Source organism: Mixophyes fleayi, chromosome 4 (assembly GCF_038048845.1).
Source record: "Mixophyes fleayi isolate aMixFle1 chromosome 4, aMixFle1.hap1, whole genome shotgun sequence".
NCBI classification, from domain to species: Eukaryota; Metazoa; Chordata; class Amphibia; order Anura; family Limnodynastidae; genus Mixophyes; species Mixophyes fleayi.
In genome coordinates, this window is record NC_134405.1 from 60,732,590 (window position 1) to 60,744,831 (window position 12,242).

Genomic DNA, 12,242 nt, shown 5'->3' on the forward strand with positions numbered 1-12,242 from the left:
TCTGTTAAGTGCGTATTGTCGCTAACCAATAACGATTGTCGAACCTCGATTTGTGTTTCCAAAGCACAAAGCACAAATATTTAGTCTCAAAAAGTAGCAGAATAATTCAAGCGAAATAATAATAAGTACAGCCGTTACTTATCGCAGACGCTCTGGATCCAGTGTGCAGTCATTCAATCCTGAAGTCTGGGGACAAGATGTCTGAACACTAGATGAGAAGCTGCTGCTTATATGCCCACAGGAATACAGTAAAAACAATGAAGTTGGTATAGCTTGCTTCTATTGGTCCAGGTTTCAGGAAGGTCCAAGGGGTTGTCAATCATTGGCTAGTTCATCCTAAAGAATCCAAAGGAGGAGGTCATCTCTCCAGGGGGTATGCTCTGCTCTTCCCGCCAAGATTCCTTAGTCTTAAGTAGTTCATAGTTCCCTATCATTCATAACTTGTGTATGCACTCTGCGATTCCTTCGCAGAGTGAACCAAACAGTAGCAAATGTTAAGAGGTTTATTATGATATCACACATGATATGATTCCTTCAACCTGTTCCATATATTTCACTAATGTGCATATAACTTATATTATAACACATAAATACTACTATATTTCAACATAACTGACTATGTGTTGCAACTACCATTAATGTGTACTATTTTACAAGTATGCGCGTTTGTGCGAATGTATGGTAAAAGACCAAATACTGTTGCTGCCACGTGTTGTAGCTGCGTACACCCTTCCACGCCGTAGCGTGCCCTTGTATGTCGTAGCGTACCGTACGCATCTTTTCAGACAAAGACAACCAAGTTTGCTCGATTTTAATTGAAATGACTTTATCCAATTTGCTGACTTCGACAAGTCCTTCCGTAGGTACAAGGAATGTAAAAAAACATGCAAAAAGGAAATTAGATTGGCTAAATAAGAAAATGAAAGGCACGTTGCAAAAGAAAGTAAGACAAACCCCAAAAAGTTTTTTAAGTATATAAATGGCAAAAGGATTAAAAAAATATAATATAGGACCCCTAAGAAGTGAGATGGGTGAATTGATAAATGATACTAAGTAAAAAGCAGAGGTATTAAACACTTTCTTTTCTTCAGTATTTACCAGAGAGGAACAAATGGTAGAAGTAATACATAAAAATGGAAATGATACCATGCCATTAATTAATACTTGTTGTTGTCAGAGGAAGAAGTCCAAAGGTAACTGAAGAAAATTAAGATAAGTAAAGCTCCAGGTCCAGATGGCATACACCCAAGGGTCCTTATGGAGTTAAACTCGGAAATAGCTAGACCGCTATTCTTAATTTTCAGAGATTGAATCTCATCAGGCTCAGTACCAAGGGATTGGCTAATAGCCTATGTGGTGCCGTTGTTTAAAAAGGGGATGAGACCCCTTAGGATGTGAGCTCGTATGTACAGGGCCCCTCTCCCCTCCTGTCTCCATACCTGTTCTTCTACTCCATCTTCGCTCATATGTCTGCCCGGAGTTCTGAAGTATTGGTACTTTGTGTTTATTGCTCTGTACTATGTCACCCTGTATGGTCTCCTGTTTGTATTATGTACGGCGCTGCGGAAACCTTGTGGCGCCTAACAAATAAATGATAATAGTAATAATAATCACAACCATGGAATTATAGACCTGTAAGCCTGACATGAATAGTGGGGAAACTACTGGAAGGTATTTTAAGAGATAGTATTCAGGATTACTTAGTACGCCATAAAATTATTAGTGGGAATTGACATGGATTTGTGAGGGATAGGTCATGTCAAACTAATCTAATTAGTTCCTACGAAGAAGTTAGTGGAAACTTAGACCAGGGCAGCGCAGTAGATGTGGTCTACTTAGATTTTGCAATGGTCTTTGATACAGTGTCATGCAAGAAGTTGGTTTACAAAATTAGGGAACTGGGTCTACGAATCAACATTTGTACTTGGATCGAAAACTGGTTAGAGAATAGGGAACAGGGAGTTGTGATAAATGGAACATTTTCTAATTGGTCAAAAGTCTTAAGTGGAGTACCTCAACGTTCCGTGCTGGGGCCACTCATTTTTAATATATTCATTAATGACCTTAGCGATGGTTTAGAGAGTAAAGTTTCTATTTTTGCAGACGACACTAAACTCTGTAAGATAATAAAATCAGAGCAAGATGTAGCTTCTCTACAGAGGGACTTAAATAAACTAGAGGATTGGGCGGCCACATGGAATATGATGTTTAACACAGATAAATGTAAGGTTATGCATTCAGGGATCAAAAACAAGAACGCAATCTATAAATTAAATGGAATTAATTTAGGAGAATCTATAATGTAAAAGGATTTGGGAGTGCTCGCAGACAGTAGACTTAGCAATAGTGCTCAATGTCAAGCAGCAGCTGCAAATGCAAACAAAGTATTGGCATGCATAAAAAGGGGCAGAGATGCAAGGGAAGACAGTGTCATTTTGCCACTGTATAAATCATTGGTAAGACCTCATCTTGAATATGCAGTACAGTTGTGGGCACCACTCTATAAAAAAGATAATTTGGAACTAGAAAGGGTTCAGAGAAGGGCGACAAAATTGATAAAGGGTATGGAGTCATTAAGTTATGAGGAAAGGTTAGCCAGTTTAGGTTTGTTTACTTTAGAAAATAGGCGTCTAAGGGGAGATATGATTACTATGTACAAATACATTCGGGGTCAATACAGAGAACTTTCATGGGAACTTTTTACCCCCAGGACTATACACAGGACATGTGGTCACTCCCTAAGGTTAGAGGAGAGGAAATTTCACAACCAGCAAAGGAAGAGGTTCTTTACATTAAGGGCGGTCAAGATATGGAATTCATTGCCAGGGAAGGTTGTGATGGCAGATTCAATAGATATGTTTAAGAAAGGGTTAGACAAATTTTTAGCGGAAAGGTGTATTCAGGGATACGACCGTTAAATAAAATGTAGGATAGGTAAGTGGATATAGGATAAAAATAGGACTGCAATATTGAGTCTGGGGTGATTTTCACGATTGAAACAGATTGGTGGTTGCTTACTCTGGATGAATTTCAAATATAAGTGCAGGATCGCAGGAGATCCAAAATAGGTTGAACTTGATGGACTGGTGTCTTTTTTCAACCTCATCAACTATGTTACTATGTGTCACGACTAGTATAGCGTACCTGCTATCGTTGGCACTACTCGGAGGAAGGCGCGGAGTCTAACGTGCCCCTGGTGTTCACCAGGGACCCCCGCAAGGAGGTATGGACTTGGCTGCAGGAAACACGCAGGTCGCGGTCCTTCCACGAGTCGGATAGCGAAGCACGAGAGGGATATCAGACAGGCGGGTTCAGCAATGATGCGGGTAATGCAGGTACATAAGGAGAATACAAACGGGGTATGAGTCAAGCCGGGTCGATAACGTTCTGACAGCGAGGTACAAAGGGAGATCCAAAGGGGTAGTCAAGGCAATCCGGGTCACAATGGTCACAGGCAAACGGCAATAAACTGGAGGAAGGCAAGGGTCAGGAAACAGATAGACACAGGAACACTGGAACGCTGGAGGACAGGAAAGGACCTGAAACTCTGGCACAGGAGGTGAGGTCAGAGGCACTTAAATAGGGCTGCTAACCAATGCCCTCAGCACTAGTGGTGCTGTAATAGCTGTAGCGCCGTAGCGCTAGTCATAGGGCAGCGCCGTAGCACTCTATATCTGCAGCGTCCCGTTGCCTAGCAACGGAGACGCTTCTGGGTCTGGGCTGGCCAGCCGGAAGGAAGGGGAAATGACGCGTCTGGTTGCTAGGCAACCAGACGTTCTTGTATGGACGGGCGGGCGGCTGCCGAGCGGCGCCTGACAGTATGCCCTCCTCCTTCTCCCCTTGTTTGGAGGAATCTCTTAAGTAATTGAGGAGCGTGAAGGTCCGGTTTATCCACCCAAGATCTTTCTTCCGGGCCAAATCCCTTCCAGTGCACGAGGAACTGTTGTTGCCCGTAGCGAATGCGGACATCCAGGATCCGGCTGATCTCAAACTCTGTTCCAGAGGAGGTTTGAACCGGAGGAGGTCGAGATGGAGGTACAAAGAACCTGTTAAGCACCAATGGCCGGAGTAGGGACACGTGAAAAGTATTATGACATCGTAAAGAAGCCGGTAGCTTTAGTTTAACACACACTGGATTAATAACTTGTGAGATGATGTAAGGACCAATAAAACGTGGAGCCATTTTCATAGATGGTACTTTGAGTTTTAAGTCTTTAGTGGAAAGCCATACTTGATCCCCTACCTTCAATAGGGGAGTAGCCCTACGGTGGCGATCTGCAAAGATCTTATGGTGCTGTGATGCCTTTTGTAGAGCTGCTTTGGTTGTGGCCCAAATGATAGAGAATTCTCGATAAAGTGAGTCCACCGCTGGAACAGAGGAGGAAGAATTGGGAAATGGATCTGGGATAATAGGATGCATCCCGGTCACAATAAAGAATGGAGAAAACCCGGTAGATTCATGGACATGGTGATTGTGTGAGAATTCTGCCCAGGGAAGGAATTGCGACCATCTGCTTTGATTATCAGCGGTAAAGCAACGGAGAAAAGTCTCTAAATCCTGGTTGATCCGCTCGGTCTGACCATTGGTCTGGGGGTGATATCCCGATGAGAATTTTAACTCCGTACCCAGTTTTTTACAGAAAGCCCTCCAGAACCGGGAGATGAATTGCACTCCCCTGTCAGAGATAATTTCCTTAGGGCAGCCATGAAGTCTGAAGATCTCCTTGATAAATGTGTCGGCTAAGTGACTGGCTGAAGGTAGACCTGAAAGAGGAATAAAATGCACCATTTTAGAAAATCGGTCAATGACAACCCAGATAGTATTGAATCCAGAACTGCAGGGAAGGTCAGTAATAAAATCCATGGCTATACTCTCCCAGGGAGCATCCGGCGTAGGTAGGGGCTGGAGCAACCCAGCAGGGACCTTCCTGGAAGTTTTGTGTTGGGCACAAATGGTACATGCTGCAATAAAGTCCCGTATATCAGCGCGTATGGTAGGCCACCAGAACCGACGGCAGAGAAGGAATGTGGTCTTCTTTATGCCCGCGTGACCCGCGATACGGGACGAATGGGCCCAACGCAACACCTTGAGTCGTAATTGTGGTTCCACAAATGATCGTCCTGTGGGCGGAACATCCTTCACCGTATTGGTAATAGCAATGATGTTCGAAGGGTCAATAATGCAATGAGGAATTGATGGGTTCAGGCGGTCTGTATCATCAAAAGAACGAGATAGAGCGTCTGCCCGCCCATTCTTAGCACCTGGACAGAAGGTAAGAATCATGTTGAAGCGAGCAAAGAATGATGCCCAGCGGGCCTGCCGAGGATTCAGACAGCGAGCTTCCCGAATGAATGTCAAATTTCGGTGGTCTGTAAAGATGGTAACTGGATATAGGGCTCCCTCTAATAGGTGCCGCCATTCCTCCAAGGCTGCTTTAATAGCGAGAAGCTCCTTGTCTCCGATTCCGTAATTAATCTCGTTGGGAAGAAATCGTCTGGAGAAGAACCCGCATGGAGAGTGGGTACCTGAAGGTGTCTTTTGGAATAACACGGCTCCAATGCCTATTGAAGAGGCGTCCACCTCCACAAAGAAAGGTCGCTGTTGATCCGGCTGAGAGAGCACAGAGGCAGAGGAAAAGGCTTTCTTCAGAATAGTGAAGGCAGAAACAGCTTCTGGAGACCATATCTTAGGATTGGCAGATCTCCTAGTTAATGCTGTAATTGGAGCAATGATGGACGAGAAATCTTGGATGAACTGTCGATAATAATTGGCGAATCCAATGAATCTTTGGATACTTTTAAGACTCTGCGGTTGAGGCCAATTCAAGATGGATGACACCTTGGTGGGATCCATCTGTAACCCGGAGCCGGACACAATGAACCCAAGGAAGGACACTTGGAGAACTTCAAAAACACATTTTTCCAATTTGCAATAAAGATGATATTTGCGCAGTCTTCGTAAGACCTCCCTCACTTGTTCTTGATGAGAACTCAAGTCTTTAGAAAACACTAGGATGTCGTCTAGATAAACGACTACGGAGGTGTACAATAGATCTTGAAAGATGTCGTTAACGAAATTCTGGAAGATGGCGGGGGCATTGCAAAGACCGAAGGGCATTACCAGGTATTCAAAATGCCCATCCCTCGTATTGAAGGCGGTCTTCCACTCGTCATCCTTCTTTATACGAATGAGGTTGTAGGCCCCTCGTAGGTCTAATTTAGTAAACACTTGAGCCCCGTTGATTCTGTCAAATATGTCAGAGATAAGAGGTAACGGGTACCGATTCTTGATGGTAATACGATTCAGGGGTCTATAGTCAATGCATGGGCGCAGGGACCCGTCTTTTTTTTTGACAAAGAAGAATCCAGCCCCAGCAGGAGAGGTAGACTTGCGAATAAAACCACGTTCCAGATTCTCCTTGATATATTGGGACATTGCCAGGGTCTCTGGGTGAGAAAGGGGATACGTTCGCCCCTTGGGTATAGGTTGATCGGGAAGCAAAGTGATGGAGCAATCCCAGGGCCGATGGGGAGGTAATAACTCGGCCTCCGTTTTACTGAATACATCTTGGAAGTCGGTGTATGCAGCTGGAAGGCTAACTTCCGTAACCGTGGACTGAGCAACAACTTGGGAATCAGGAGGCAGAACACTAGGTAGACATCTATGATGACATTCTGTACCCCAACGAGTAACCTGAGCTCGGTCCCAATCCATCTGCGGAGAGTGTCTTCGTAGCCATGGAAGCCCCAAGATAATGGGATTGATGGATTTTGGCAACACCAACAACTGAATCATCTCGCTATGGAGGACTCCAACCATTAACCGAATAGGTGACGTGATGTAGGAGATGGAGCCACTGCTGACACGGTTCCCATCTACTGCTGTTAACGATAATGGTTGAGGCAAGGGGAGAGTTGGAATTTGAAGCCCAGCAATGAGAGTGGCAGAAATGAAGTTCCCGGAGGAGCCAGAATCCACAAAGGCCGTGGTGGAGAAGGGACCTCTAGGGGTGCTCAGGGTGACTGCCATAAGAAGCTCAGGGGTGTTTTTTGAGTAGGGAGCAACTGTGGATACTCCTAAACCGGCCTCCCTGCTACCGTTTAGGAGGACGGGTTTCCCGGTTTCTTAGGACAGACCTTGAGAACATGTCCGGAATCGCCACAGTAAAGGCAGAGACGCTGCCTGAAGCGCCTCTCTCTTTCTTCTGGGGATAAACGAGACCGTCCTACTTGCATGGGTTCATCCATAGGCAAAACTGGGTTTTGAAATTGAGGAGCCAGACGAGGAACCACTCGCTTAGGGACAGGACGTTCCTGGGTGCGTTCTTGATAACGTAGGTCTACTTTAATGCATAGCGCAATTAGGGTATCAAGATCAGAGGGGAGATCCCGAGAAATTAGTTCGTCCTTAATACGGTCGATTAGACCTTGCCAAAAAGTTGCGACCAGCGCCTCGTTGTTCCATTTCAGCTCTGACGCTAAGGTCCGGAACTGGATGGCATATTGCCCAACAGATAAGTTGCCTTGACGCAGGTTCAGCAAGCTGGTGGCCGCAGAGGCTACTCTCCCAGGGTCATCGAAGACTCTCCTGAAAGCTTCAATAAAGGAGCCGGTGTTATTAAGAAGAGGGTCTCCATTTTCCCACAAAGGCGAAGCCCAGGCTAGTGCTTGACCACTCAGGAGGGAGATCATAAACGCCACCTTCGTTCGCTCTGAAGGAAATGCTCCTGCATTGCACTCAAACTGGATGGAGCACTGGTTCAAGAAACCCCTGCATTTCTTGGGATCTCCATCGTATTTTTCAGGTGTGGGGATACGCATGCCAGAAGTTGCAGTGGATACCGTAACCACACTGGCGGACGCCCCTGGGGCGGTGGTAATGGCAGGAGCAGCAGGCAGGGAGCCTTGTAAGGCATCGAAGCGTGTAGCGATACCTTGAACACATTGTAGGAGATGTGCTTGGGCTGCTTCTTGCTGTTCTACTCGCTGAGCCAAATGAATGAGAAGGTCCCGGGCTGAGGGTTCCCCCGTTCCTTCGGTAGTCATCGCCAGAGTTTACTGTCACGACTAGTATAGCGTACCTGCTATCGTTGGCACTACTCGGAGGAAGGCGCGGAGTCTAACGTGCCCCTGGTGTTCACCAGGGACCCCCGCAAGGAGGTATGGACTTGGCTGCAGGAAACACGCAGGTCGCGGTCCTTCCACGAGTCGGATAGCGAAGCACGAGAGGGATATCAGACAGGCGGGTTCAGCAATGATGCGGGTAATGCAGGTACACAAGGAGAATACAAACGGGGTGTGAGTCAAGCCGGGTCGATAACGTTCTGACAGCGAGGTACAAAGGGAGATCCAAAGGGGTAGTCAAGGCAATCCGGGTCACAATGGTCACAGGCAAACGGCAATAAACTGGAGGAAGGCAAGGGTCAGGAAACAGATAGACACAGGAACACTGGAACGCTGGAGGACAGGAAAGGACCTGAAACTCTGGCACAGGAGGTGAGGTCAGAGGCACTTAAATAGGGCTGCTAACCAATGCCCTCAGCACTAGTGGTGCTGTAATAGCTGTAGCGCCGTAGCGCTAGTCATAGGGCAGCGCCGTAGCACTCTATATCTGCAGCGTCCCATTGCCTAGCAACGGAGACGCTTCTGGGTCTGGGCTGGCCGGCCGGAAGGAAGGGGAAATGACGCGTCTGGTTGCTAGGCAACCAGACGTTCTTGTATGGACGGGCGGGCGGCCGCCGAGCGGCGCCTGACACTATGTAAGTGTGGGGTCAGCCGGCATGATCTAGAAGAAGTGTTGGGACATCCGGCAATATCTAATAGAAGTGTGGGGTCAGCTGGCAGTAGCTAGTAGAACTGTGAGGTCAGCCGTCACAATCTAGAAGAAGTGTGGGGACATCCGGCAATATCTAATAGAAGTGTGGGGTCAGCCGGCAGGATATAGTAGAAGTGTGTAATCAGCCAGCACGATCTAATAGAAGTGTGGGGTCAGCCGGCATGATCTAGTGGAAGTGTGGGGTCAGCCGGCACGATCTAGTGGAAGTGTGGGGTCAGCCGGCACGATCTAGTGGAAGTGTGGGGTCAGCCGGCACGATCTAGTGGAAGTGTGGGGCCAGCCGGCACGATCTAGTGGAAGTGTGGGGCCAGCCGGCACGATCTAGTAGAAGTGTGGGGTCAGCCGGGATGTACTAGTAGAAGTGTGGGGCCAGCCGGCACGATCTAGTAGAAGTGTGGGGTCAGTCAGCAGGATCTAGTAGAAGTGTGGGTTCAGCCGCCAGTAGCTAGTTGAAGTGTGGGGTCAGCCGGCAGTATCTAGTTGAAGTGTGGGGTCAGCCGGCACGATCTAGTAGAAGTGTGTGGTCAGCCGGCACGATCTAGTGGAAGTGTGGGGTCAGCCGGCATGTACTAGTAGTAGTGTGGGGTAAGCCGGCATGATCTAGTAGTGGTGTGGGGTCAGCCGGTAGAATCTAATAGAAGTGTTGGGTCAGCCAGCACGATCTAGTAGAAGTGTTGGGTCAGCCAGCATGATCTAGTAGAAGTGTGGGGTCAGCCGGCATGATCTAGTAGAAGTTTGGGGTCAGCCGGCATGATCTAGTAGAAGTGTGGGGTCAGCCGGCATGATCTAGTAGAAGTGTGGGGTCAGCCGGCAGTATCTAGTAGAAGTGAGGGGTCAGCCAGCATGATCTAGTAGAAGTGAGGGGTCAGCCGGCAGGATCTAGTAGAAGTGTGGGGTCAGCCGGCAGTAGCTAGTAGAAGTGTGGGGTCAGCTGGCAGTAGCTAGTAGAAGTGTGGGGTCAGCCGGCACGATCGAGTAGAAGTGTGGGGTCAGCCGGCACGATCGAGTAGAAGTGTGGGGTCAGCGAGCACGATCGAGTAGAAGTGTGGGGTCAGCCGGCAAGATCTAGTATAAGTGTGGGGTCAGCCGGCAAGATCTAGTATAAGTGTGGGGTCAGCCGGCACGATCTAGTAGAAGTGTGGGGTCAGCCGACACGATCTAGTAGAAGTGTGGGGTCAGCCGACACGATCTAGTAGAAGTGTGGGGTCAGCCGACACGATCTAGTAGAAGTGTGGGGTCAGCCGACACGATCTAGTAGAAGTGTGTGCTCAGCCGTTACGATCTAGTAGATGTGTGCGCTCAGCCGTTACGATCTAGTAGAAGTGTGGGGTCAGCCGGCAGTATCTAGTGGAAAAGTGGGGTCACCCGCAGTATCTAGTAGAAGTGTAGGGTCAGCCGCAGTATCTAGTAGAAGTGTGGGGTCACCCGCAGTATCTAGTAGAAGTATGGGAACAGCCGGCAGTATCTATTAGAAGTATGGGGACAGCCGGCAGGATCTGGTAGAAGTGTGGGGTTAACCAGCAGGATCTAGTAGAAGTGTGGGGTCAGTCGGCAGTATCTAGTGGCTGACAGGACAGTGTACAATAGTGGAAGAGAGTTTAGTAGAGCAGCAGAAACATGGAACATTGTACAGAAAATGAATAGGCAGGAAGTGGACATATTGACCACTCTGTAGTAGTGGTCAGCAAAGAAGCTGAGATTTCGCTAGAGGTTTTTCAAGGCTATAATATATACAACACTGCCTGCATGATATAAAGGTTTTGGTGATAAGCACAGAAAGAAACCATGGGAGATAAAGCAATGTATTTAGTAAAAGATTGCCGGTGGATATGTCTGAAGGTAGACCACCTCTTTATTGCCGAATATAACGTATTTACTTATTAAATCTCTATGGTAAAAGCAGCAAACACAATACTTCCTCTTTAGGAAGCTGTTCCTACAGGGAAAGGCTTTTTGTCCTAGAGTAATTTGATTTACCTCATTCTCTTCTTTTGTTCCAATAAATGCAGAATAATTCTGGCAACGCCGCATACCCTCCTCAACCACCTGCTCTGTCTCAGAAACCACAAGTCCCCCATGTAAGTATACGGCAGGAAGTAACACCCTCAAGAAATTATTTTGGAACATGCTGATGTAGAACAGGAAATACTTCACTGATTCAACATTTAATTAACTACTGATGTATAAATTATCACACAATGACTTGCAATACCCATTAAGGAAGAATGCAATTGCATACATGCCAACTCTCCCGGAATGTCCGGGAGACTCCCAAATTCCGGGTAGTTCTTCTGGAATCCCGGGAGAGTTGCCAATTCTCCCGCATCTGCCCACTACAGAGCCATTATGGAGGGGTGTATGGGTGGAGGGGTGGGGCTTAGCGATTTGCAGCGTTTTGGCCCCACCCCCCGTGATGTAATGCCTGCTTTGGGTCTTCTTACCACTGTAAAAAGACCCAAAACAGGCATTATGTCACTGGAGGCGGGGCCAAAATGATGCAATTCGCGAACCCCCCCACACACACACACACCCCTCTTCAGGGATCTCCTGGAGGGAGCCTGCAAAGGTAGGCAAGTATGTGCAATTGGCTACAAGGTGCCACGATGGGTCTCCGGACAGATCATGTCAGAGTTTTCACTAAAATTTTTGCTCATTTTCCCTGAGGTCCCTTAGAGATGCGAGGGAAAATAAGCGGAGATTTCTGTACTATATTAGCCGGCAATGTGCGCAGCCGGACATCAAGACGATGTCCGGCAGCACCTCATGGCCAACTGGATTCCCCCCTTAGTGCGCTCACACATATACACAGGGAAATAGGTAAAAAGCATGAAAAAATATGCATGCTGTAGACACATTTTGAATGCATCTTCAATGCACTTTATATGAGCTGTGCTTTTACCACTACCATCCACTGTCCTGTTATCACGCATTTACACAGGAGAAATAGTTTGTGCCTTGCTCTAACAATTTAAAGGAGCGCTCCCAGCTGAACATTGAAAATTAACAGAACTGTGCCTACAGTAACTTGTGGTTTCTAGTGTGATTGATGTGTCTAATTCTCTACTTTGATCCTATAGACGCAGATATATAATGGGAACGCCGCGTACCCTCCTCAACCCCCAGCCCAGTCTCAGAAACCACAGGTGCCACATGTAAGTATAGGGCAGAAGTGACACCCTTAAGGAGTTACAGTATTTTGAAGCACGGTGATGTAGAACAGGAAATACTAAGCTGAGTCAATATTTAACAGTTGATGTGTAAAAGGACACACAATGACTTGCAGTACCCGTTCAGAGCGCTCTCACATATACACGCAAGGGAAATAGGTAAAATGCATGAAAACTAATGCCTGCTTTAGGTGCGTTTTCACGCATGTGCTGTGCTTATACAAATACTATATAGCGTT

At 47.1% G+C, this 12,242-nt stretch overlaps 1 protein-coding gene across 1 annotated transcript in view; it reads left to right on the plus strand.

Annotated features, from left to right (window-relative positions):
- The window catches only part of LOC142151490 (zinc metalloproteinase-disintegrin-like VLAIP-B), a 312,990-nt gene that overhangs the window by 291,285 nt on the left and 9,463 nt on the right, over positions 1 to 12,242 (plus strand). The window contains exon 22 of the mRNA XM_075207197.1: positions 11,914 to 11,988. Coding sequence (XP_075063298.1) covers positions 11,914 to 11,988 — 75 coding nt within the window. The remainder of the gene's footprint in view (positions 1 to 11,913; positions 11,989 to 12,242) is intronic.